At 35.5% G+C, this 25,489-nt stretch overlaps 1 protein-coding gene across 2 annotated transcripts in view; it reads right to left on the minus strand.

Moving 5' to 3' along the window:
* The window catches only part of RPS6KC1 (ribosomal protein S6 kinase C1), a 117,031-nt gene that overhangs the window by 28,278 nt on the left and 63,264 nt on the right, over positions 1–25,489 (minus strand). For both annotated transcript variants that reach the window (XM_084865528.1, XM_084865529.1), the window contains 3 exons: positions 25,011–25,103; positions 7,057–7,104; positions 5,695–5,827 (listed from right to left, as the gene is read on the minus strand). In XM_084865528.1, the coding sequence (XP_084721654.1) occupies positions 5,695–5,827; positions 7,057–7,104; positions 25,011–25,103 (274 nt within the window). The remainder of the gene's footprint in view (positions 1–5,694; positions 5,828–7,056; positions 7,105–25,010; positions 25,104–25,489) is intronic.

The raw sequence follows: 25,489 nt of genomic DNA on the forward strand, positions 1-25,489 counted from the left end.
AAACATGTTGGTTCTATCACATACTTTTTTTAAATTATGAAATCATGAAAATCACATAATTTACAAGAATACATTATTTCTACTGAAGTTTCTCACCCACAAAAACTATTTGGGCTTTATTTTCTATAGAGATAAGATCAGACCCAACAAACGTACACCAAGTCAATCTTACTGTTGTAACATTAAAAAATATTAACCTTAAAAAAATCCTATTATTGGCTAAACCACAAAATAGAAATAGAAATACCAAACATACTTACGATTTTTAACACTTTAAAAATCTAATTGACACCTTTTTAAGTCCCACTAAAGCATATAAAATAGTAGATATTAGCTATGTTAAGCTATGAAAATAGTATTTCATAAGGTTTAATTAAAACTCTCTCTTTGTATCTCATCAGATTTTAATCTATTGGGGTTGTGGGGTTTTGTGCATGTGTGGGGGTTTTTTTGTTTTTTTGTTTTTGTTTTGGGTTGTTTGTGTGTGTGTTTTTGCGAGATTGCAAAAAAAATTGTTAAATTTAAATTTGCTTGACTAAAATTACAACTTTAAATTAATATGTATGATAAAATATTGCTGGACCAATGATCAAAATCATCTTTTGACCCAACAATTCTACTGCAAGAAATTTCTCTTAAAATTAGTTCTCAAAAATATATCAGTAAAAGCACTAGAAACAATTTAAATACCAATTAACGGGGTAATTAAATAAATTATGATAAATCTATACTACCAAATATTTTGTATCTATTCAAACAAATTAGAGCAATGCTTTCAAATATTCACATAGTGTTTACTATGTACTAGGCCCTGTTCTAAGTACTTACACATATCAACTATTTAATCCTCACATCAGTCCTATGAGGTAGGTAATTATTATCACCCCTATTTTATAGATAGGGAAACATACTAGGCACAAAAAAAGTTAAGTAACTTGTCCAAAGTCATACAACTAGTAAATGGTGAACCGGCTCCAGAATCCTTGTTTTTAAGCATTACACTATACTGCAAACCTATATACACTGAAAAGGAAAGGTGTCCAAGATACATTGTTAAGATGGGGGAGGGGGAAGAGCTATAAAACAATATTTAAGATTCATTTATGTGTTGTTTTTTAAGCAGACAGGTAGGGAGTATATGTTTATATACACAGGAAATTTCCCGCTATTTCTAGAGAATGAAGCTGGGCATTAAAGTGAATAGGAAGGGAGCGTTTTAATTCTATTTTGTATACTTCTACATAGTTCAAATTAATTTCTTTACATAGTAGTTTTATAAATTTTTAAACTAGTTAATGAAAAGATAATAATTTCACTCCTTGGATCTCCAAATAACTTGGGTAGAAATTACTTTCCATCTCCCATCCATTTGATGCACATTGAAAGTCTTTTCCAAACATTTTCTTCTAACCTAGTCATTCAATTTTCCTCCAACTCAGCATTCAACAAATATACACTGAGCACCTTCCATATACTAAGCATTCTGCTAAATGCTGGAATATGTATTATGAATATGATTTAATCCATAATCTTAGGAACTTAAAAGGTTTCAACAACACTCATGGCCTTTATTGAATGCAATTGTTTTCCCTCTTTTTCTTCCTTAGAGTCAAAGTAAGAGATTCATTAACAAAAACAAGCATTTTAAACCTCTCTCCTAAAATCTCAACTGGTGTATCCAATTGCCTACTCCGTATATACCATCTAGATTTAATAAACATTTCACACTCACATGACCAAACTAAATCTCTGATTGTTCCCTCTACATCTGCCTCTCCCTCAGCTTTCCCATCTCAGTAAATGGAAACTCTATTCTTTCAGCTCTTTGAGCCAAAACCCTGGAGTCATGCAAGGTAGAATCAGGTCAGTTCTATCCTCAAAATACATTCGGAATCTAATAACTATTTATCACCACCTCCACCATTAATACTTTGTCCAAGCCTCGATCATTTTCACCTGGATTGCTGCAACAACTTCCAAACTGTTCTGCTTTTGCCTTTGTCCTTCTATCATCTACAAAGCAGCCACAGTGGTCCCCATCTTGCCACAATAAAAATCAAGTTCTTAAAGTGGCCTACAAGACCACGCAGGATCTGCCCACCTGCCTCCCCATCTTGCTAGGCTCATTTCCTGCCACTCTTCCCATTCTGCTTCCACCACACTGACACTCCTGCTTCTTGTCCACCAAGTACACACTCTTGCCTCCAAGCCTACGTACTATTCTCTCTTACCAGGATATTGTTCCCTCCTGTATCCACACTGCTCCCTCTCTCACTTCCTTCAAGTTACTGGCCAAATGTCCCTTCTTACTAAGGGGACCACTCTATATAAAATAGCAATCCCTACCTCACCCTTTTGGCATCCCTTCCTTTATTTATCTCCATCTGACATATATTTACTTAAGTATTTATTTACTGTCTGTCCGGCTTTTATAATGTAAGTTCCATGTGGGCAGTCTTTGTCTATTTTAGAACTAAGACTGTATCCCAGTAAGCATGCAATACATTTCTGACTGAATGAAAGAAAATGAGTCCAAGAGACTCATGTGAATTATGTAAGCAGAGGAAAACGAATGCCACAAATCATAAATATTCATATTATGGAAAAAAAAACTGCTCATTTACTTTTTCAGTAACAGTTTATCCAGCATATGAAAGTGACATTTGTATGCTATATGCACAACTTCCTAATTCACAGAGATAACAAAGAAAGTATCACTAATATGTAAAAGATAGCACATTGTCCATCATCTAGTTCACTTGATTGCTCAAGCCAAATCTAAGAAATTACCCCAAATTCTTCTCTCCCAAAATTTATTTCATTACAGGTACCATGGATTCAAAGTATCTCTGCTAGAAGCCTAGAAGGTCCTGCCATCATAATTTCTTGCCTGAGACTACTTTATTAGCCTTCTCATTGCTTCTTGTCTTATCTTTCTACAATCCTTTCCCCAAACAACAGCCAGAGTGATTTTTTTCTTAATGTAAATATGTTCTGATCACTGCTTCAGATGTCCAATGTACCCCAATGCACTTGAATAAAAGCCAACATCCTTACTCTGTCATAGAAGTCTCCTGGCTACTTCTCCCATAGCCCCATATTCTATTACCCTCACCCACTACACTACAAACAAATGATCTCCTTTCTTTTCCTCAAACATTTCAAGTTTGTTTTTGCCTTCAATTTATTTCACTGATGCTGAACCTGGAATGTGCTGCCCCCTTATATCCAAATGGTTACTTCTTTTGTCGTTCAGAATTCTTAAATGTCACCTGGACTTCCCTGACTACCTAATCTAAAACAGTCCCCCAGTCCTTATCTACTGGATCTCTCTCTGTTAAAGATTACTATAGAATTGCCCAGCCAGTATGGCTCAGTCATTGAGTGTTGACCTATGAACCAGGAGGTCACAGTTTGATGCCTGGTCAGGATATATGCCTCAGGTGTGGGCTCAATCCCCAGTGGTGGTTGTGCAGGAGGCAGTCGGTCAGTGATGTTTCTATACTCTCTCTCCCATTCCCTTCCTCTCTGAAATCAATAAATAAAAAGTAAAAGATTAGTATAGTCCTTATTATTATCTAATATTCTCATGCTTTTAGTTTTTCTGTTTGACTCTTCACAACAAGAATGTAAGTTTCAAAGGGGCAGGCTCTTTCCTTGTCTTGTTCACCTAGATATACTCAATAAATTTGTTGAATGTTAAATGAATCCAGAGTCCCCATTTGTACTATAATTTAGTATTTTTGCATTATAAAATCTTCTTAAAATTAAACAATAGACTCCTAAGAAACACAGTAAAAAGAGATCCCTACCCCCAATCCTATATAATAAAAGGCTAATATGAAAGATGACTGAATGGCAGAATGACCGGTCACTATGACGCACACTGACCATAAGGGGGCAGACACTCAATGCAGGAGTTGCCCCCTGATGGTCAGTGCACTCAGCTAGAACCCAGGTGCATGGCTGGTGAGTACAGCTGCAGTGGTGGGAGCCTCTCCTGCCTCCTGAGGGCTCTTGGACAGGCTGAGGGGACTTACTCCTCCTCCCCAAACAGTGCATGAATTTTGTGCACCAGGCCTTTAGTGTTTACATAATCCAAGACAAAGTCTATGGTCATGTGACTATTCAAATTCAGACATGGTCAACAACAAAGGAAAAGAGACCTGGTAAAGATAATCTAAAATAGTGGAAAATTTGAAAACTATTATGTCTATGTCTTTAAGACAGATTATAAAGACTTTCTATAGTTCTGCAATAAATTCAGTTCAAATATCAGCTCTAGAGTAGAAGGAAAGGTGAGAAAATGGCCAAAGAAAAACTGAAGTATGAGTTGAAGAAGCAAGAGAAGAATAGGAAGAGGAAGTTGTAAATAACAGGGGTAAAATAGGATTAAAAATTTGCCACAGATAATCTCCAACATGAATAATCCACCCCAGTTAATAGAACATTGACTATAATTACATTCATCCTACTGACCTTGTTCTAAATTATTATGGATTATTACTGCACAAGTTATTTTTGTTCCACACCAGAGGTGGTTGTATTCCACTATCAGATGACATGACCTCTAATTCAATAATGTCTGTAATGCACTGGTATCCTCAGATAAAAGCTGTCTATAATGTCTGAACAAAGGTGAATTAGTTATCCAATTCACACACACAATTAACTCTCTTAATACCTGAGAGACCATGGAGCCCCTTCTGAATTTCCTATTAAGTACCACATATGGAGGTCTTCCCTCCATCTGTAGTTATCTTGTGCTGTACTTCATAATAAATAATATTAATAGTTTAGTGCCATCAAAAATCTTGCATTAGTTCTCATAAGAGACCTCATTCTGCAAAGCAATGACTCATTTTCCTGCGAAAGTGCATTAAATTCAAATATTATGCCTATTAGTAAAGCACAATAGTTCCCTATTCTCAGTAATGTAAAAATAATAATAACACCTTCGTGAAATACAGAAAATTTAATATATTTACCATTTTAAAGAACACCTTTGAAAAGCAAAAGGCAATATTTATACTGTGGATTTATATTTATATGCTATATTCAGTTCTCTTTAAGAAAAAAATTTTTAATTCAGGCACTAAAAGGCAAAAACAAATCAAAACATAGTCTTTTTGCCACCTGTTCGCTCAACTCAGAGCTGAAATTTCACAGTGTTTGAAAGCAAAGTAGTGTGCTTCTCTCTGATTTGTCCCCATATGTGATGCCAATGGCTGTATGCACAAAAACCTACATTTGAATAACTAGGTCATGTCAAATGTCAAGCAAATACCGGGCCTTCTAAAAAGGGAGGTAATTAATTAATTCTTCAGGGGATGCTTTTTATTTTAGTCATCTAACATTAATGTATCCTTTCAGCAGAGAACAAGGGAACAAAATAAAACCTGTACAATTAAACCTGGCTCTCTTAGCACACATTCAGATCAAGTCTAAGAGAAAGCAAGGAGTTAAGTATATCAGCAGAACGCTCCTGTAGCTCCAGTGAAATCTGCTGCTCATCTGGGTTTTCATTTCCCCTCCCAACTCAAAGTAGGAAGGGAAGGCAGAGGAAGAAGGCAACAGTTTCTTGCGTGCGTTTCATATGTTTTATCCGTTCGTGTAATGACGGATAGATATTCCAGAAGCCAAAAAGCTAAATAGGTGACATTCTTCGCAAAAACATTTAAAGTGCAAACCAACCTTCTGCGTGCTGTAGCACAAGAAATACCGACTCCTCAGAAATGATGTACTTGTGCAGACACACCATGTTGGGCACACAGCGGGGGATGATGGTCTTTCTGTTCCTGCTGTATTCACTGCTTTTCCTTAGACCCTGACAGAGAACAAAAAGGTCACTTGTACCCTCAGTTGCCTTTGGAGCTTGCTGTGCTCTGTGTTTATCAACCAAACTAATCTATCCGAGTTACTCTGGGCTTCAGAGAAACCACTCATCTGCTGCTCTATGCCCCTCAGTCCCTGGAGGCTCTGCTGATGGCATCTGGCGAGAATCCAGAGAACAGAAGATGCCACAAAGCTGCCATTAAAATCAATTACGTGGGTCAGTGTTTTTATTAGAGATGCTCTCAAACTAAGTCATCAGGATCATACAGTTATTTCTCTATGACCTTTTCTTAAGTTTTATTTTCTTGTGTATATCTTTAAAGCAGTAGACATTGTGAATCAATTCAAATTCCCGAGACACAAAAGGTATTCCTAGATTAAACAGGCAATTTTAAAATTCTATTCCAAAAAAGCACCAAGAGTATTTTAGTTTTCTCCAAAGGAATAGGTGTGTGTAGTTTCTGGTGTCATACTTTGGTTTAAAAGTCTGGGGAAATGCCAGTTATAAAATATATTCATAAAAAGAAATTTGTTTCAGTATATGTCAATGTGATCAATCTACTGCCATGCATCAAAAAAAGAAATATAAAATTAATATGAAATTGGTTAATTCTGGATGCTGTGGAAATGCTTAAATTGGGATATTTGTAGAATGTGTATTGTCACAATCCATTTCAAATACAATTTTAAAATTTAAAAACTGAAGGGATTTTCCTTCCTTATATATTTAGTTACAAATGGAGTTATATAGAGAATTAAAACAGAAATAAAAAAGGCCAGGGATGTAGATAATACTTTCCCAAATATTTGTTACAAAGACTTTAAGGTAAAATGTCAGCACTTAATCATAATCATAGGTTAAATGGTATATGATCTCCACAAATTATACAAGAAATATTAGAGATGAATTTAAACTGTATATTATACATTTAAACAAAATGAAATGAGTCTTCAACTTATCCAAATTATTTCCTCCATACTCTAATATCTAAAATGCTTGTTAAATGTATGCAATGAAAGGACAAAAGATAAAATAAATACAGATCACTACAAATATAAATGAACATTCAAAATAGAACATTCAAACACCCAGGAAAACACTATTAATTTTTTTTCTTTCGGAGCACAGTTTGAAAATAAATTTCAAGACCATTAAACATATAAATAAAATTTTTAAATTACTAAAATATTTAAATAAGTAAACATACAAAGTCTACTTACCTTTAAAACGAATGTCTGTTCTGTCCTTGTGTCCATTACAAGTAAAACCTACATAAAAAATATGAGTGAGAATTTATTCATAATTACAATGCAACATTAACTCGTAGCTTTTTAAAACTACACTCTAAGGGTTTGAGGGAAAGTGCTAAATTGACTCCACAAAAATTGTTAATTTCTGAATAGGTTTTTTTAAAGGCACCAAATCACAGGATTAAAGTTATCTTACCTAAAAAAGGTTTTTTTATGGTTTTCTTTATTAAAAATGCCATATTTTAGAAACATTACTATGTTTCCTAGATTTATTTTAAAATACATTTCTTCAAAGTGAATGAAAAATTATTTTAGAATTTTTTCTCATGAAACATTACAATTAAGAACAATTTTTTTTACAATAATTGCCGAAATCTCGATTTTCTCTCTAAAGCCCCTTACCTGGCCACTTTCTATTATAATGTGATTGCAATAACTCAAGCTCCAGTCTGAGGCATCCTTATGGTCCCACTTCTCCATTCTGGACTCATCCTAACTCCTCTTTTTCCATCAGCAAATTCTGTTAGCTTTATCTTCAAAATGTATCTAGAACTGAACGTGCCTCACCACTTCCTGGCTATTTCCCTGGTCCAAACAAAGAGGCACTTGGATTAAAACAACTGCCTCCCAGCAGATCTCTCTGCTTCCATCTTTGCTACCCTTAGTCTGTTCTCTAAATAGCAGGCAGGATTTTCTTTTTAAAACGAAGTAGGTCATGTCACTCTTCTCATTCAGATAAAAAACCTAAGTCCAAAAGATGATCTCAAGACCCCTCATGATCTCACACACTGCCACCCAAACTCCCCACTCCCCACCCTCTTGATGGATGGAAGGAGCAAAGAGGGATACAAAATTCTCTTACCATTTTAATATTTTATAATTAAATAACCAGAAGTTGGCAAACTTTTTCTACAAAGGGACAGATAGTAAATATTTTAAGCTTTGCGGGACCATGAGGGAGGTCTCTGCTGCAGCAATTCAATCCCACCGTTGTAGCACCAAAGTAGCTACCATTTGAAATGTGTAGTGACAGTATTTACAACACAGAATCAGCAAGCTCTGTAAACAGGGATTTCCCTCCCCAACTCCAGAGCACTGGGAGTCAAGGATGAAAAAAAAATAGGTGGTCAGAAGAAAAGGTGGTGAGTTAAGATGAGATAGCAATTTGAGAAGATGGTATATTCCATTTTCAACATGATGAATTTGAAGTAATAGTGACATCATCTTTGACCTCCCTTCTGAGTGCTTGATATACTTATGTAGGTCTCCATTTAGTTTCAATTGAATATTCCCACAAATACCTCCTGAGCTCACCCCTTTTTCTCCTCAAAGCCCTGGCCCCACTAAAAACAAAACAAAACCCTGTTTCTCCTCCTACAAAACTGAATAATACCACCATCCACTGAACCCCCCAACCAAAAAGTTCCCTAAGTCACTATAAAAAATCCCCTGCCCCCTACCTTCATAACCAGTGACCAAGCCAGTCAATTCCACTTCCTATTTCCTTATCCACCCTCTACTGTCCTTCACCTACCAGGCTTTAAGTGTTTACTATGTGCTGTGCTTTAACATGTGTGATCAATGTTAATTCTTTCAACAACCCAATGTGATAATTTCACCATTTCTATTCTAACTGTGAAGGCATTACAGCTTCATCTGTAGGAGCTATAATGCTAGATTATAATGGTGTCTATCATGTGAAAATTTTAGTGAGAGATAATCCTGTAAAAGTACTAGTATAGCCAGTTGTTATTATTGTTATTGCTATCACTATTATTGCTTCTTCTCCCTTCAATGTTCCCCCATCCACTTACCAAACAGGTGTTCATCTTTCCAAATGTTTATCTCTCAATAACAGTCTTTTATTCCTTTGTTCTCACCTTCTTGTGTATATGGTACCAACTTCTATACAGCATTTCTAATCCTTCAGTTTGGTTTTATGCTTACTTATCTCTCTCCCAATTTAAGGTTTGTATCGGCATGTTGAAAGCAGAATGATCGTTTTTCCCCAGAGTCTCCAGTAAGGAACACAGCCCAACATGGCCTATGTCAGACATCTATCCCATGTGACAATAAATTCAGTTGTTTTAAAGTGCAAAGTTTGTAATACTTTGTTCTGGCAGCCACGGAGAACTGTATGGGGCAGAAATGATGCCTCCTCCAGTCCATGAGTCTCCCATAATAAATGTTCAAAGTGAATGAATTCAGGTATAAAAGTATGGAAGGTAGACAGCCATATGGGAATGGAGCTTAGAAAATAAATTGAAACCGAAGGTTTATATTTGAGCATTCTCCATAAAGACAGTAGCTAAAGGCAGGAGAACATGCCCCACTAAAATGCTTACTTTATCCTAGACACTAAACTTCGTTTTAAGGAATCAAATCATGTAATGCACTCAACAGTGAGTTATTTCAATGAGATAGATACACTTTAACCAATGTTACAGATGAGGAACCAAACATAAAGCTGTTAACTTGCTCATGCTCAAGAATTTAAGCAATGGTAAAGGTGAAATTTAAACCCTAGCAGTCGGGCCACAGGGTTCTTCCTTTTTAATTGCTAAGCTATACTAGTTGTGTCTAAATTCTGGATACTATACATAGTTGTTATATTGAGAATATATATAGGCAATAACCACCAAAATTGTAGTGAGAAAAGTACAAAGAAAACCAGAAAATGTAGAGGTTCAAAAAAAAAATAAAACCATGTCAAGGAGAGAAAATGCTGTAAATTAGTGTAAGCATCTAGAAGCCACAAAGACTGAGAAAGGAGAAGGAATTACTGCCTAGGGCAATAGAAAGCCACTGATAACTTGTTTATAGATATTGCATTATGCAGTGAATTGGTGGAGAGAGGAGCCAGACTCCTCTGAGTTAATAATGGGTGATAAGAAAATGGAGGTGACATATATAAATCTTTTAACACAAAAATATATCAAAAGGAAAAACACTAAAATGGAAGTGTTGGTAGGATCATCAGGTTGAAACTATTTTCAGAGGATAGACCTATTCTCCCCATAATCTCCCTTTGAGCTACCTTCTGCACCAATCTTCCACCGCATGGAAATACATTCAAAGAACATGAACCTTGACAGCTAAAGTAACATATCATGAGAGCAAAAAGGAGGCACAGGGTCCTGCCCTCTCTCTGCAGAACGAACTCAATGAACACCCGGTCTGTGAAGACATATAGGGTTCCTCAGATCTCATTTGTTTTTATATCAAGTTGTGACTCCGTTAAGCCACTCACCAGAATGCCAGTTCTATTTAAACAAGACACATCTCTATGAAATAAATGTTTCACTGGGTAAAAGGTATGGAAGCTGTACAAAGGAAAGAACTTCTTTCTTCTACCCGAAGCTTCCGAATTGACTAAACTGCCTCTATGCCCATAAATCAGACGTGATAGCTCTTTGCCATCTCACTTAGCCATGGAGCATAAAGTGGATCAGATAAAGAGGCCAAATGAAGACCGATAAACATGCCTGGGAAGTGCTGCTTTGTTTACATTTACTTTCTTCTCCTACCATGTTTGTCTGCAGCTAGACAACGTTCACATTGAGGCCATAAACACAAGAACATATGTGGTTTTTTTAAAATATGCCCTTTGACTGTCAGTTTCTCCCAAACAGGTGCTGGCTAAATGATTATAAATTGGCCTCTGGATACACCTCTTCAACTGAGCCGTACAGGGCTGGTGATAATATAATTAGACCTAAAAACATCAGGCCAGTGAATGCTTTCCATCTGTTTGGCAATAATGTTTAGTTAACAATAGTCTTTAAAAGAAGCACCTTCAACTTCAGTTCTTAAAGTTATTTATAGAGCCATTCTTAACACACCAGCACTCTTGCTAACAAGAGCTTTAGCCACTTGGAAATTATTAGCCATACGGCTGTATACAAAGAGAAATGACTGCATTTAACATCTGTATCTTTCCAAATGTACACGCTTCAACCTCATTTAAAGTCATTCCTTAATGAACAGTGCTGTGGTGCTGCATTAATATTATAGTTGCATGCACAAAGATCATAAGGAGCCAAACATTTTTTTAATGCCAATAGTAGGCCAATCTGTAATGAAGCTGTCAGCATAAAGGACAAAATAATAGCTTCTTTAACCCTCAAACAGAATTTGTTCATTTGAAGCGTAGAACACATCAATTTAAAAACTGCTCATGGGTTTGCTCACCTTTATAAAGACAAAAATCTAATTTGGTACTAATTTGATACAATTGTCTTTCCAATAAAAGGCTCCTAAAGCCATCTCTTATTTCATAATAAAACAAGTACTATAACTAAAACGGTCATGAAATAATTATCTTGGATAGCATACCTTATTAAGAGAATACAATTAATGTATTTCCCTTTCATTTTTCCACACTTACTTATCAGCATTATATTAGCATATGATCTAAAAGAAGAGATTACTCCATCTTTGCCTGTGGCAATATCTAGAAGGACTGCTCCTCACTGGGGGAAAAAAGCAGATAACTTATCCCATAAAGCTTAGCCTCATCTGAATGGGAAGATACATACACATGTAATACCTTAATTTAAAAAAGGAATAAAAAAGATTAGCCTCATCTGTCCTTCAATTCCACCAACACAATGAGACTTGCCCACTCTTTCTTCACAACAGTGGTAGGAAAAGCTCCAACGGATTAGAAGTGTGGGTCTCTCCATTAACTAGAATAGGGAAGGACTAATATTTAACTAGATTCCACCTTTGGAAAGACAGGAGGGACGGAGGAACATATCAAAAGCATCAAATGATGATAACTTTTTAAGCATATGAAGAATAAATTTGAAGAAGAGATACTGCCATAAAGACACTGACTGTGGTGAAGCAGTATGGAGAACTCCCTTCACCGAAGATGGTGCCACCCATTTTCAAATCTTTTTAGATATTTAAATGTTGACATTCAAAATCTGTAGGTCTCTAAAAATACCTTCAGCTGCAATGCCTTTAAAAAGAAAGATAACTGCCCTAGTTGGTTTGGCTCAGTGGATAGAGCGTCAGACTGCAGACTGAAGGGTTCTGGGTTCAATTCTGGTCAAGGGCACATGCCTGGGTTATGGGTTCAATCGGGGGGGGGGGGGACTTTGCAGGAGGCAGCCAATCAATGATTCTCTCTCATCACTGATGTTTCTATCTCTTGTCCCCTCTCCCTTTCTCTCTGAAATCAATTATTTACATATTTTTTAATAAAAGCTTTAAAAAATAAAAAGAAAGATTACCTGAGTAATTTGAGAGAATATCTATCTCTACTTTGGTGCTTGTTACTTCATAGAATTCCACAACAATTCATAAAAGTTAGAAAAATTTTAAGGAAAGTTGACAGAGTCAGCTTGGACCAACACAGCCTTCCCTTAATGGTGTCAAAGCACTATTCTTTTTTACTAGAAACAATCGAACTGGACTTCAACTGTGCAAATTATAACTCTGGGAATCCACACATCAATGAACATACCAGAAAAGAATGAGATAAACATAATAATAATAATAAAGAAGCCAAAGAAAACATATAAGTACAACTGTAATACAGTTTTTCTCAACATAGTTTCAGACTAATAAGATTATACTTACTTATACTTACTGTGCTAAAATCATTTACACTTAACCATGTTAATGTTATTAAATGTTATTAACTAAACTCATGTTGGCAGCATTACAGGAGCTGGAAATATTATTTTTCTGTAGAAATGGTTTTGAACAACAAACCTTTGGTTCCCCCCCAATACATGATGATAATCAAATGTTATTTATATTTACTAAATACCCTTCTCATTTTGAATGCTTATCATATTCAAAATGTATTTCTAAAACTGTTAATTATTAATTCCATACTTTATTCTCACAAGATAGCTCTTTTAAAAAGTTAACACCCAGAAAACAAAGTAAAGGTGACTTTTAATACCAATAATTCTCCCCACTAGGGTCTAACTATCTCTTCCTTTGGCATCAGAAGGCTAGCAATGTTCCCAGCAACTGCAAAAGCAGAAGATATTGAGCCTCCAACTTTAGTGCATCAGAAGTGGCATCATCAGCATGAACAGACTGTGTAGAGGCACTTCTCTCATGCTATGCCATGAAACCAAGCTGTTCTTGGTGGTCATATGCTCACAAAAGTTATTTCACTGATGAGAATTGAAATACAAAAAGTATAATTCAAGATGGATACCTATAAACTCTGGTCTAAAAAATATTTTCTGTAACTATTCCAGGAATCTCTTTTCAGTAGAGGAAAGTATAAAAGGTAACCTTAGAATTTAAGGGGAACAGAAAAAAATCTTTTGGAATCTTATTTGTCCTAGAACTTTCAATATGCCGCATTATCATGATATGAACAAACAAACCAAAAAGGGTAATCTTTGTGGATTGCTGGCAGTCAAAAAATTATCAACCAGCTCAGAGCAAGATGAAATATATCTCTTTGAGCAGGGGTGGGGAATGTCCAGCCCGCAAAATGATTTGGTCTGGCCCTGCCAAGGCATTAGGGGTGAGTTAATTAAATGTTTGACCGAATACAGCAGGCTAATTTTTAAGGTGATAATTTTGTATGCCCTCCGAATGATGTGATAACTATCCAAATAGCCTTTGGCAGAAAAAAAGGTTCCCCAGCCCTTGCTTAGAGACATCTTCAAAGGTAGGAAACAACAGGCCAAATTTACAGGAATGCATGGAGATAGTACTCAAGATTCACGTTTCTTTCTAGTTATTAAAATTCAAAATACCATAATTCAAAGTATACTTTAAATGTTTATCCAAACACCTTAACTCCTAAAAAGCATCCCCTATTTAAGTTTAGCTAATTATATTATCCGTCTTTACTACAGGCAAATTGGCCCAGGGACAGCAGGGAAAGAACCACACTAGGAAAAGCAAGCAGCAAAACTAAGCTGGTAAATAACTAATTTATCTATAAGAAAGCAACTCATTTTAGATTTCTTTAAATGCCCAGACATGTGCAAAGGTTCTAGTATGCTAATTTTTTAATTAAAAGATATTTCATCAGTGAAAGCTCTTTCATATGCACTACTGATTCTTCATCAAACGTTAACTTTCCAACTAAACACCAGTCTAGCCGGTGGCAGCCTGAAGGTTTACCATCTGCTGCTACCCAAAGTCACTGTGGCCACCTTCAGAACAGATGCATCAAAGCCCCAAGATAAGAGACTGAAGAAATACTGCCTAAGTCAGTGTAAGGGGGATGATGGACCCAGAGGCAGGCAACAGGCAAGCTACCAGAAAATACAGAACATCACAAACCCTTAGAATATGTACCCAAGGTCACAGGGGACTCTAATGGCTACTCAAAAAGACAAGAGAAATACTACTTGTAGTGGAATTTACTTAAGTAAATTAACTAAATGTGATGATTTTTCTCTTAAAAAAGGAGGGGATCTAGGCCCATTTAAAATCCCCTCTGATTTTATTCAAAATAAGCATACAAGTAAAATAAAATATAAAATTCAAGGTTTTTTAATCTGTCTATGGATAACAATTTATATGTTTTTATGTAGTCATAAGACACTTTGTTTTGAAAGGCTTGTTTTCTGTTACCATCACACCCACAATCCAAATGTTACCCAAGGAAAATGTACTTTGAGAAGAGGTTTGATAAAATTCACAAAATGCCAATTAAAAATTCTGATTTCTGCCTACTCAAAAAATGCCATTTATTTATGGTAATGATCACATTTACCACAACACCTCATACAGAAACAAAATACTGTGGTGTGTTTTAAAATATTTTTTAAAAAAGAGAATCTCAATCTTGCTATATTCAATTATGATAATGATACTGAATAACTGGCATATAATCATCTTAAAAGAAATTTACTAATATGAAATTTTCTTATTCTTCATTTTTGCTTTCTGCTTTTTTAATATTTTTCATTTTTCATTATTAGTTTGAGAGAGAGAGAGAGAAAGATCAATTTGTTGTTCCACTTAGTTATGCATTCTTTGGTTGACTCTTGTATGTGCCTGGCCGGGGAAGAACCCACAACCTTGGTGTGTGGGGATGATAATCTAACCAACTGAGCTACCAGGCTGGTGCTTTGCTTTCTGCTTTTCTTTAATATTTTAAATGCAGCTAAAAGAAAATAATTATAGAAAATAAAATTTTAGAAAATAATGCAAAAAGCATCTTTTTATTCTTGGTTTGAAAATGGCAACAGATGCATTTAGTTTACATAATTCTAATCTAAGGCCAGATTTTAAGTTACACAGGGAATTTGTTATTAATTAATTTAAAATTAGGGCATTATTAAGCATTCATATACAATAAGAACTGCCAGTAAATCCTATTGTCCTGTCCTCTGTTTAAATGGAATACAATCATAAACTGTTGAATGCAACCAGGGATGGTTTCTATAACATAATACAAGTGTATTGTGTGTGTGTGTACCCCATGTGAATTCAACTTATACCTTCGTATACTTAGTAAGTTCAATAATAACTATGATGATCTTTTAAAAATATTTTAATTGATTTTTTTACAGAGAGGAAGGTAGAGGAATAGAGAGTTAGAAACATTGATGAGAGAGAAACATTGATCAGCTGCCTCCTGCACACCCCTTACCAGGTATGTGGCTGCAAGCAAGATACATGCCCTTGACCAGAATTGAACCTAGGACCCTTCAGTCCGCAGAACGACACTCTATCCACAGAGCCAAACCAGTTAGGGCACTATGATGATTTTTTTTAACAATCATAGCTTTTCATTGTGATAACAGAGAGTAAATGCTACCAGAGTGTATGTTCTAAGATATGTTATAAACATATTATGAATTATACGATTAGAAAAAGAAAAGTATATTTTGGTAGTACTAAAACAAACTTGCCAATACAAATAATTTACTCAAAATTTAAAGCCTACATTGTTTCATTTCTCCAAAGTACACTGAAATATGATTGGCAAAGTTTGTTTTCTTTGACAGACTAATATCAGGATCAGAAAATAGATTTAAAAAATGTTTCTCTATTTCCCATCTAAAAGTTGGCCAAACCTTTAGAATATTAATCTTTGGGCAAATAGCTAAATGTAGGCCTTGCCCTACAGCAATACAAAATACTTGTATACTCCAGAAAAACAGTCCAAGAAGTAATTATTTCAGCCACAAACACAAATTTAAAAATTTTTATATTCCTGTTAGTCAGTGTCAATGAATGTAAGCCATCAATATCAATGATGTCTCATACTAGAATGTGAGGTTAATGATTTAATGAACAATAAAACTAACACAGAAATGTCTTTTATACACATACTCCCAACAAAGAGTTTTATTTTGTATAATCTTCAAATCCTAGGCCTATACACCTATTACTTCATAAAACCCGCTTCCAAAGGACATGGTGTGTCTTTGTAAGGAAAATGGAAATAAACATAGCAGAAGGCAGAATATAAGACAGAAACAATTGGGTTTAAAGTAAAAATGCTGAAGAGCTAGGAAAACATCCACTTAGGAGGCTGTTCTCAGATCCAAAGACTTTAAAAGTTGGCATTCTATACTTTATCATTCTCATTTTGGTTGTCTTTTCGGTTTCTGTGAAGCTACTTGCCAAGGCCACAAAGAGATTGTGCTAAAAAGAGGTTAAAACCTCTTTAGCACAGTTGGGCGTAGCCTGACACCGAAAGGTTCTCAGTTGGATTCTCAGGGCACATGCCAGAGTTGCAAGTTGGTAGGGGGCATGCAGGAAGCAGCTGATCGATGTTTCGCTCTCTCCCTCTCCCTTTCTCTCTCTCCAAAAACTCAATTTTTAAAAAATTTAATAACGACTTGAATTTAGATAAAAAATCAATTCAATTAAAAGTAGAGTCTGTTTTATTTAGCTTTAGATCTCTTTTTATTTGCATTTGCTAGAAAAACCTAATACTCTAGTGCTGATACAATCTAAGTCTATTCATATTCTGATTTAATATTTTCATTCTGCTGCTTAGATGTGTTCTATAAATATACCTGAATCGTTTATAGGTCCTGAAAACATAAATCCTTAAAAAGCAGCAAGTATGTCTACAAGTAGTTTTTATATAGTGTTCAGAAGTGGTACAGTGTACACTCAGTTAATAAATGATATCTTATAATGATAATGGACACAGAGGCTACATCTTCAAGTCCATCAATACATATCCAACTTGCCAGTGTCAAAGGTAGCCTGATTGCAATTCAGAAGAAAACGCCTCAATGGCAATTGAAGCTATTACTTTTAAATGTTTTAATGAGTTTTGTATTTTCTTAGCAGATGGAGCTGAACTTCTGGTATTGATTAAAACTGAACAGTGTTTTAAGATGACCTGGAAAATTTATTTAGTATAAAAATACAATGTGTTCATGTTCTGAAAAATTCCAAAATATTTAAAAGCATATATGTAACACAAGGCACAATGCTCATTCTCAAACTGGCAATTTCATTGACTGCAACAAAGTACTCTGCCAACAATCTATGGGTGTGCTCTGTGAAAGAAGGTGAAAGGGGAGGTGGAACATTCTGACAGTTGTCCATTGCAACCACCCTCTTGCTCTGATCCTGCTGGTGTGGTATATTTTGAGGTGCAGACTCACTGAGTATTTGAAATCTTAAAACCCATATATTGTCTCTTTTTGTTCCCTTTATAACTATTCAGCAAGCATTTATTAGATCCTTATATGGACAGAGCTGTATTCAGTTGGGCATTATCAAAGAAAATAAAAATAAATAGAAAATATAGTTCCTGCCTTTCTGGCCAAGTTAACAATATGTTTAAGGCAACTAAAATTATACAAGTGAAAATAATACACAATTGAATTCTAAACTTAATTCAAAGAAAGAAAAGATGAGTAGGTATTAGTTAAAGAGGAGGCAAGCTTTCAGCTGTCTTAAAGAACAGACTAAACATACACTGAAAAAGCTAAAGAAGTCAGAGAGCAACCTCTCTGAGTCAAGTGTCTCTCCCCAGGTCCCCTTTAGGCTAGAACACTCTTCTTTGAGCTAAATCCTACTCACCCCTCCTGTCTTTGCTTTGCTTATTCTACGAAGCCTCCAGAGAGCCCCAGCTAGGTGTCCTTCTTTATGTTCTCACAATACCCTAGTGTACACTTTTCCTTCACCCAAAGCACTTTCACGCTGTATTGTAACTGTCAGTTCATTTCTATTTCCCACTCAATTATAAACTCTAAGAGGATAGAGATTAAGTGTGTTTTATTCACTATTGTATCTCCAGTGGCTAATACCATCCCTGACACACAGAAATTCAATAAGCATTTGCTGAATAAATGAGAAAACAGACATGGAAAAGACATGCAGAGAAATGGCAAGGAGGCAGGCCAATTAAAAGAAATGGTTTCAACACTTGTATATTAAGTATCTGCTATTAGTAAATCTCTATGCTAATGCCAAGAATCCAAAACTAAATAAGATGTAGTCACTAAGCCGCTGTTTGATATGTTACTGAGACATATTTTCCAAAAACATGTATCTTAAGCACAGGATTTAGAATATCTTTTCTGTCTAACAGATGTCTGTAAATACAGTGCCAGAATAAAAAATGTTCATTTTTTAACAAGAAGAAGAAAAATGCTTGATCACTTGAGGGATATGAAGGCTTACTGTAGGAGGAATAGAAATGTCAAAAGTTACCATACAAATACAAAATACACTGCAACTGAAAAAAATTCCATACACTATACATGCATGCTATCACACATAAGATCAAGGCATTAAAAGAACACAGCAAGAGCCCTAGTCAGTTTGGCCCAGTGGATAGAGCATCAGTCTGCAGACAAAAGGGTCCCAGGTTCAATTCCAATCAAAGATCAGACACCGTACCTTGGTTGCAGGCTCCTCCCTCGCCCAGGCCCTGGTCAGGGCGTTGTGCAGGAGGCAACCAGTAGATGTATTTCTCTCACATCAATGCTTCTCTCTATCTTTCCCTCTCTCTTCAAACTCTCCCTAAAAATCAATGGAAAAATAACTTTGGGTGAGGATTAACAACAAAAAAAGAACACAGCAAAAGATATTTAAATCAGAAAACAAAGGAGGCTTCCGGAGAAGACAACAATTAAGAAATTAAGTGAGAAAGAGAAGGAAAAGTCACTCCAGGCAGAGGGGGACATCATGTGTTAAACATGACACCTTTCGTACCTGATGGGTTCAACAGGACTGTGGCCAGAGAGCATGCTGTGGTGTCTGGGAAAAGGGGAGGAAGAAACACACTGAGAATCAACGATCTCCACAGGCTTAGCTAAGAAGCTTGAACATTACCCTAAAAGCTATGTGAAGGTATTAAAAATTGTAAGCAAAGGGTTATTAGTTTTAGAAAGATCACTTTAAGTTAATTGTTATAAATTATCCTCCAGCAGTGTTGACGATGAACTGGAGAAAAATAAGACTAGAGGAAAACAATAGTACATCTTTAAAGGGGAATAAGAAAATAGTATAGCCCTAACCAGTTTGGCTCAGCGGATGGAGCATCACCCTGTAGACTGAAAGGTCCCAGGTTCGATTCCAGTCAAGCGCATGTACCTTGGTTGTAGGCACATCCACAGTAGGAGGTGTGCAGGAGGCAGCTGATTGATGTTTCTTGCTCATCAGTATTTTTAACTCTCTATCCCTCTCCCTTCCTCTCTATAAAAAAAATTCAATAAAATATATTTTTTTAGAAAAAGAAAAGTGTACACCTTTAACTTAAGAGTTTGGGATGCCTACATTTTTTTTTTATTAAATTATTATCTGTGTACATATCTTACCATTGCCCCCCCTCCACCCATACATGCCCTCCCTCCCCAGAGTTTTATGTCCATTGGTTGTATTTATATGCATGTATACAAGTCCTTCAGTTGATCTCTTATCTCCCCCAGATCTCCCTACCCTCCCGCTGTAATTTGATAGTCTGCTTGTTGCTTTACTGTCTCTATATCTATCTTTTGGTTCATCAGTTTATAATGTTCTTTATTATCCATAAATGAGTGAGGTCATGCAGTGTTTCTCTTTCATTGACTGGCTTATTTCACTCAGCATGATGTTCTCCAATTCCATCCAGGTTGCTGCAAATGATGAGAATTCCTTCTTTTTTATGGCAGCATAGTGTAGATGTACCATAGTTTTTGGATCCAAAACTATGGTACATCTACACCTAGGCCGTTTCCAAATCCTAGCTATTGTAAATTGTGCTGCTATGAACATAGGGGTGCATATATCTTTTCAGATTGGTGTTTCTAGTTTCTTGGGATATATTCCTAGGAATGGGATTACTGGGTCAAATGGGAGTTCCATTTTCAGTTTTTTGAGGAAACTCCGTACTGTTCTCCACAGTGGCTGCACCAGTCTGCATTCCCACCAGCAGTGCACAAGGGGGACACCTACATTTTAATTTGAAACCCAGTTGAAGGAAAGATGAATTCGATGTAACTAGCAATACCCAGAGGGTGGTGGGTCAACTTGAAATAATTATTCTAGCCATATATCACCTACAGGACTCTTTGTACCATTTGATTTTTGTAAAAATTAACAACTTTAAAAAGATCATCAAAGACATGTGATTAAAATTATGGATGCCATGAAGCTGATAGGACTACATAATGTGTTAAATTTAACATTCTCTTAAATACAGATCACAATCTCCCATAGAAACCCCACTGAATAATAGTAAACAGATTTTAAAAGATGTAGAGTCACTGTGAAAAGAGGGCAAAATTTTAGAAGACAAAAAACAGATGCCAAATGTCTACAGGTGAAAACAACAACAAAAAGCAAGCCAATTTTTCCTGCAGAACTCCAGAAATGAGGGGTACCAGGAATCTCCTGAAAACAGAAGGACTGGAGAAATGTCTACTCTAGGCCGCTGTACAGACAGCCAGGCAGCTGCCCTCTCCTCCCCAGCCAAAGACTAGAGAGAGGTTCATTTTCTAAATCAGAACCCCGACAGCTGAAGGTGGAACTGTTTGTACTGAAAACAGAAGCATTGTATGAAAGCCTGTAGGCCAAATTGATGAGGACATCCCCCTTCTCCCTGTGAGCTCCCAGAATGCTGCTGGTACTAGATCCCAGGAGGAGATAGTTAAGGATCTTTACAGTGCCATTGTTTTCAGCACTTAAAAAATGGTGTGCCAGCCTTATGGCATTGATGGCTTCTGATAAGAAATCCACTGTCATTCAAACTATTTTTCCTCTGTAAGTGCTTCTCTTTTGCTGCTTTCGAATTTTCTCATCTTTACTTTTTAGAAGTTGGACTATGATGTGTGCCTTGCCATGGATTTGTTTGGATTTATCCTGTTTGAGATTCACTTCTTGAATCTGTAGGATTATGTCTCGCCATATTTCTTCAAACACTTGTTAGCTCCCCCCTTTCTCCTCTTCATCTGCAACCCCAATGACATGAGTGTTAGAACTGCTGAATTTAGCTTCATAGGTTCCTGGGTCTCTGTTCATTTCCCTCCCCCCCACCCTTACCCCCCAGTCCATTTCTCTATTCAGATTGGGTAGTTTCTATTGTTCTATAATCAAATGCACTATTTTTTCTCTGTCCCATCCATTCTATTGAGCCCATTGAGAGGTTTTTTCCCCCCCTCTTATTGTATTTTTTTTGTTCTAAATCTTCATTTAGTTTTTCTTTACATCTTCTAAGACTTTCTATTTTGTGTTATGGATGTTTGCAATTGCTCTCTTAAGTATTTTCATGATGGCTGTTATAAATCCTTTGAGATAACTAACATCTCTGTCATCTCACTATTGGTATCAGCGAACTGTCTTTTCTCGATAACTTTCTATAGAAACCTGGACATTTTGAATATACATAGCTTGGTAGCTCAATTGGTTTGTGCATCACCTGATACATCAAGGTTTTGGGTTTGATTCTGGATTAGGGCATCGAATACAAGAATCAACCAATGAATGCATAAGTGGAACAACAAACTAATGTTTCTCTTTCTTTATTCCTTATCTCTCTCTCTCTCTCTCTCTCTCTCTCTCTCTCTCTCTCTCTCTCTCTCTCTCTCTCTTCTCCCTCTCTCTCTTCTCTCTCTCCCTCCCTCCCCTCCCCTTCCTATACTTCCACACTTACTCTCTAAATTTAAAAAATATTCCATTCAATGCTTTAATTCCTTCTACAATATCCCCACCAATGATCCTTCAGCCTTTACTTGAATATCTCTAATGACATGAAACAAATAGGATATGAAGGAATCTAGTCTGCCTTTGGTCAAACCAAATTTTTGAAAAGTATCTCCAATCATTGGCCAAAATTTTGCCAACTTATACTCATTTAGTTCTAGTTGACGTCTCATCCCTTACTATCTTTTCCCAGGAAAACCAGATATCCTAGGTTGTCCCAGATGTTGTTCTGGCATAATTAATATCCCTTTTCACCCCCAGATTTGAATAAAACATTATACAGTCCCTCTATATTGGAGAGCCCTCAAAAATATAAACACCGTGCATGTTTTTATCAGTTAACCATTACTCATATTTCAGCTGTTCTGTATATATGATTTGGAGGGCCTTCACCAGCCTTATCATTCTTGCTTCTGAATGCACACCAGTTTATTTAGAATCCAAGAGCCCTATGCTTAACTTTCTTGTTGCTTATATATGTTAATCCCAATTAAAGGACAAAGTCACTTATTTACCTTTGAATACTAGACCAAGATACAGCTTTGGAATTAATATACATCTGAGTAAAGACGTCTGAGTGTCTTGAACGTGATAGTAGGTAGCAGTCTCATAATATACCAGTAGGTATCAGTCTATAGATAATATAGTACTTAAAGTTATTTAAGTTTCAATTCATTAAGTATTTATTGAGTGTCCATTATGTGCCAGGCATGCTTCTAAGTGTTGAGAATATGGATATGAACAAGAAAGACAAAATCTTGTTCTCAAGAACTTAAGGTCTAGATAGTAATCTGTTTTATCTACTTTCTATATAAAAGTTTATAAACTCCTACCCTAGGGAAATTTTATTTTCCTAAGTTAATAGACAATAACACTCAAAATAACTCATAAAGAACAAATACTATAATAAAAGAGAATCAGAGAAACTGGGTCCTGTATGGGCTAGATTACCATATCCTGTGTATTTTTTTAGCTGTTTGAATTTATTCAATACTTCTCTTCCAAACTTTACGTTTGTAAAATCCAAATTTCAGGTATTCCTCAGTACAATTGATAGAAATTTATATTTTTAAAAAATTCAAATTGTTTAAAGTTTACCTATTGATGCTCTTGCAAAGTAGAGACTATGTTACACATTTTTAAAGATTACTTGCAAAACTTATTTAATTCCCAACCCTGGCCAGGTACTCAGTTGGTTAGAGAGCCGTCCTGATACACCAAGACTGCAGGTATGACTCCCAGAATCAACCAATGAATTCAACAAATAAGTGGAATAAAAAAATCAATGGCCCTGTCTCTCTGTGTTTCTCTCAGTCTATTTCTGTCTCAATCTGTCTCCCTCCCTCCCTTCCTCCTTCTCTCTCTCTTTCTCTAAAATCAATAAATAAAAATATAAAATAATATAAAGCTTATTTAATTCCAAAACATAATTCCTTATCTCTACTTAAGAAAATTAAATGTCACCTTCTAAACACCAAACATAAGTTAATAGAGTAAAAACAGTAATAAATTATGCTTCAGCAAAGACTTAGGAATTCCTCCATTGTTAAAATTTCTTAGTTGAATAAGTCAGGTGACTTACTCATTATTAAAGCAAAGCAATGAAAGGACACACTTTGTCAAAGTAAACAAGTCTAAGAGGGAACAGACATTGTACATCAAAAAAGCTTATTTTCATGCACAGAAATCCAAAAACCAGGAAACTACTCAATTCCTATTTTGTCTCTCTGTACTCTTAAACTGAATATTCTGAAAAGCCAGGGAAAACATGGTTAAGGCATCATTTCAGCCTCTAAAATCATACTGCTTAGAATTCTTTAAGATCAAAATTCAGTCATGTGAATTTGAGGAAAATGATGCTTGTAAGAATTTAATAAGACACTGAGAGCTTCATGTAATATCCAACCTAATGTTACTTTTGGAATACCTCAAACTATAAATTACCTGCATATTGTTCGGTTTTAGCATGGAATCACATGCCTACTTTAGAAGACAAAAAGTACTCAGTAAGTTTCAAATGACCACTAAGGTGCTTCATAAAAGATGGTTAATGTAAAAAAGATTTAAATTAATGTACATCTTAACATTAACTAAAGCATTTTCTTTGACTTTGAAAGGTAAAAGTAATGGTTGATCAAATATATTTAAAACACAGTTTATTAGGTATAGTTTTTAAATTACACTTTTAAATTCTCTAAGAGGCCCAGTATTAGGCATGTTTGCATATTTTAAGTGTATTAAAAAAAGCACAGCTTTTTAAATCACAAAGATCTAGGTTTGAATTTCTACACTACTCTAAATTAGCTATGTGATCTTTGGGCAAGTTACTTAACCTCTTTTAAACATCATTTTCTCACTAAGATGCAAATAACAGAGTTGTGAAAATAATTTGTTTTATATAAAATGCCTAAGATATGACACATAGTAGGTGCTCAATAAATAGTAGTAATTGGGAGATGCCATTTTTCTTTTTGACTAATTATACTGACTACACCAGTTAATGTGAATAACTACTGACTCCCAAGTTTTTGTAACTAACAAAGTGTATCTTTACTCTGTTATAACAGGTTTAAAAAACCAAACCCCTACTCCACTGAATGCCAACAAATATGCACCTTCTCCTTTTGCTCCAATATATTTTGCATGACCTTACATGAATTGCTTAGATAAAAGCTTTTTCTCTTCTGCTTTTGTTATTTTAAAGTGCAGATGCATTTGAGTCATTTTCTCCTTTTGTTTCATATCCTTAAGATCCAAAGCTTCAAAGACATAATGTCAGCATGCAGTCGATTTATGACTGAACTCTTGAAGAGGTACTGAAGAATTACCTTGTCAATCACCCCAAGGACTCTGAAGGCCTTCAGCTCCTCGGCAGGGCTCCTTAGGTTCCAAGGGGGCCTTGAACTTAGTGATCCTGGAGGCTAATGGAAGATATCAAAGATTATACATCAATCAGGGAAGTACTTGAAGAAAGACTGCCTGCTGAAGCAAATGCCAGGCCAAAGGAAACTAAATTTATCATAAATCAGAGAATGGAAAGATGAAAGAAGTTTCTGTTTGTCTGTAATGTAAAAAAAAAAAAAAAAAAAAAAAAAAAAAAATCATAAAATAAAAAATAAAGAAAACCAAAAAGAAAAAGCAAGAAAAAAGTTGCATGTAAATAAATCATGATAACATTTTTAAAAGAAAAATTAATGAGCTGATAGTTTCTAGTGCAATAATTCAGTTCAAAACTGTACAACTATACTGAAACTTTATAACAATTGGATAACTGAGCCAACAATTAACACAGCCTTATATTTATCCC

Source organism: Pipistrellus hanaki (assembly GCF_964339955.1).
Source record: "Pipistrellus hanaki genome assembly, chromosome: 18".
In the NCBI taxonomy this organism is placed as follows: domain Eukaryota; kingdom Metazoa; phylum Chordata; class Mammalia; order Chiroptera; family Vespertilionidae; genus Pipistrellus; species Pipistrellus hanaki.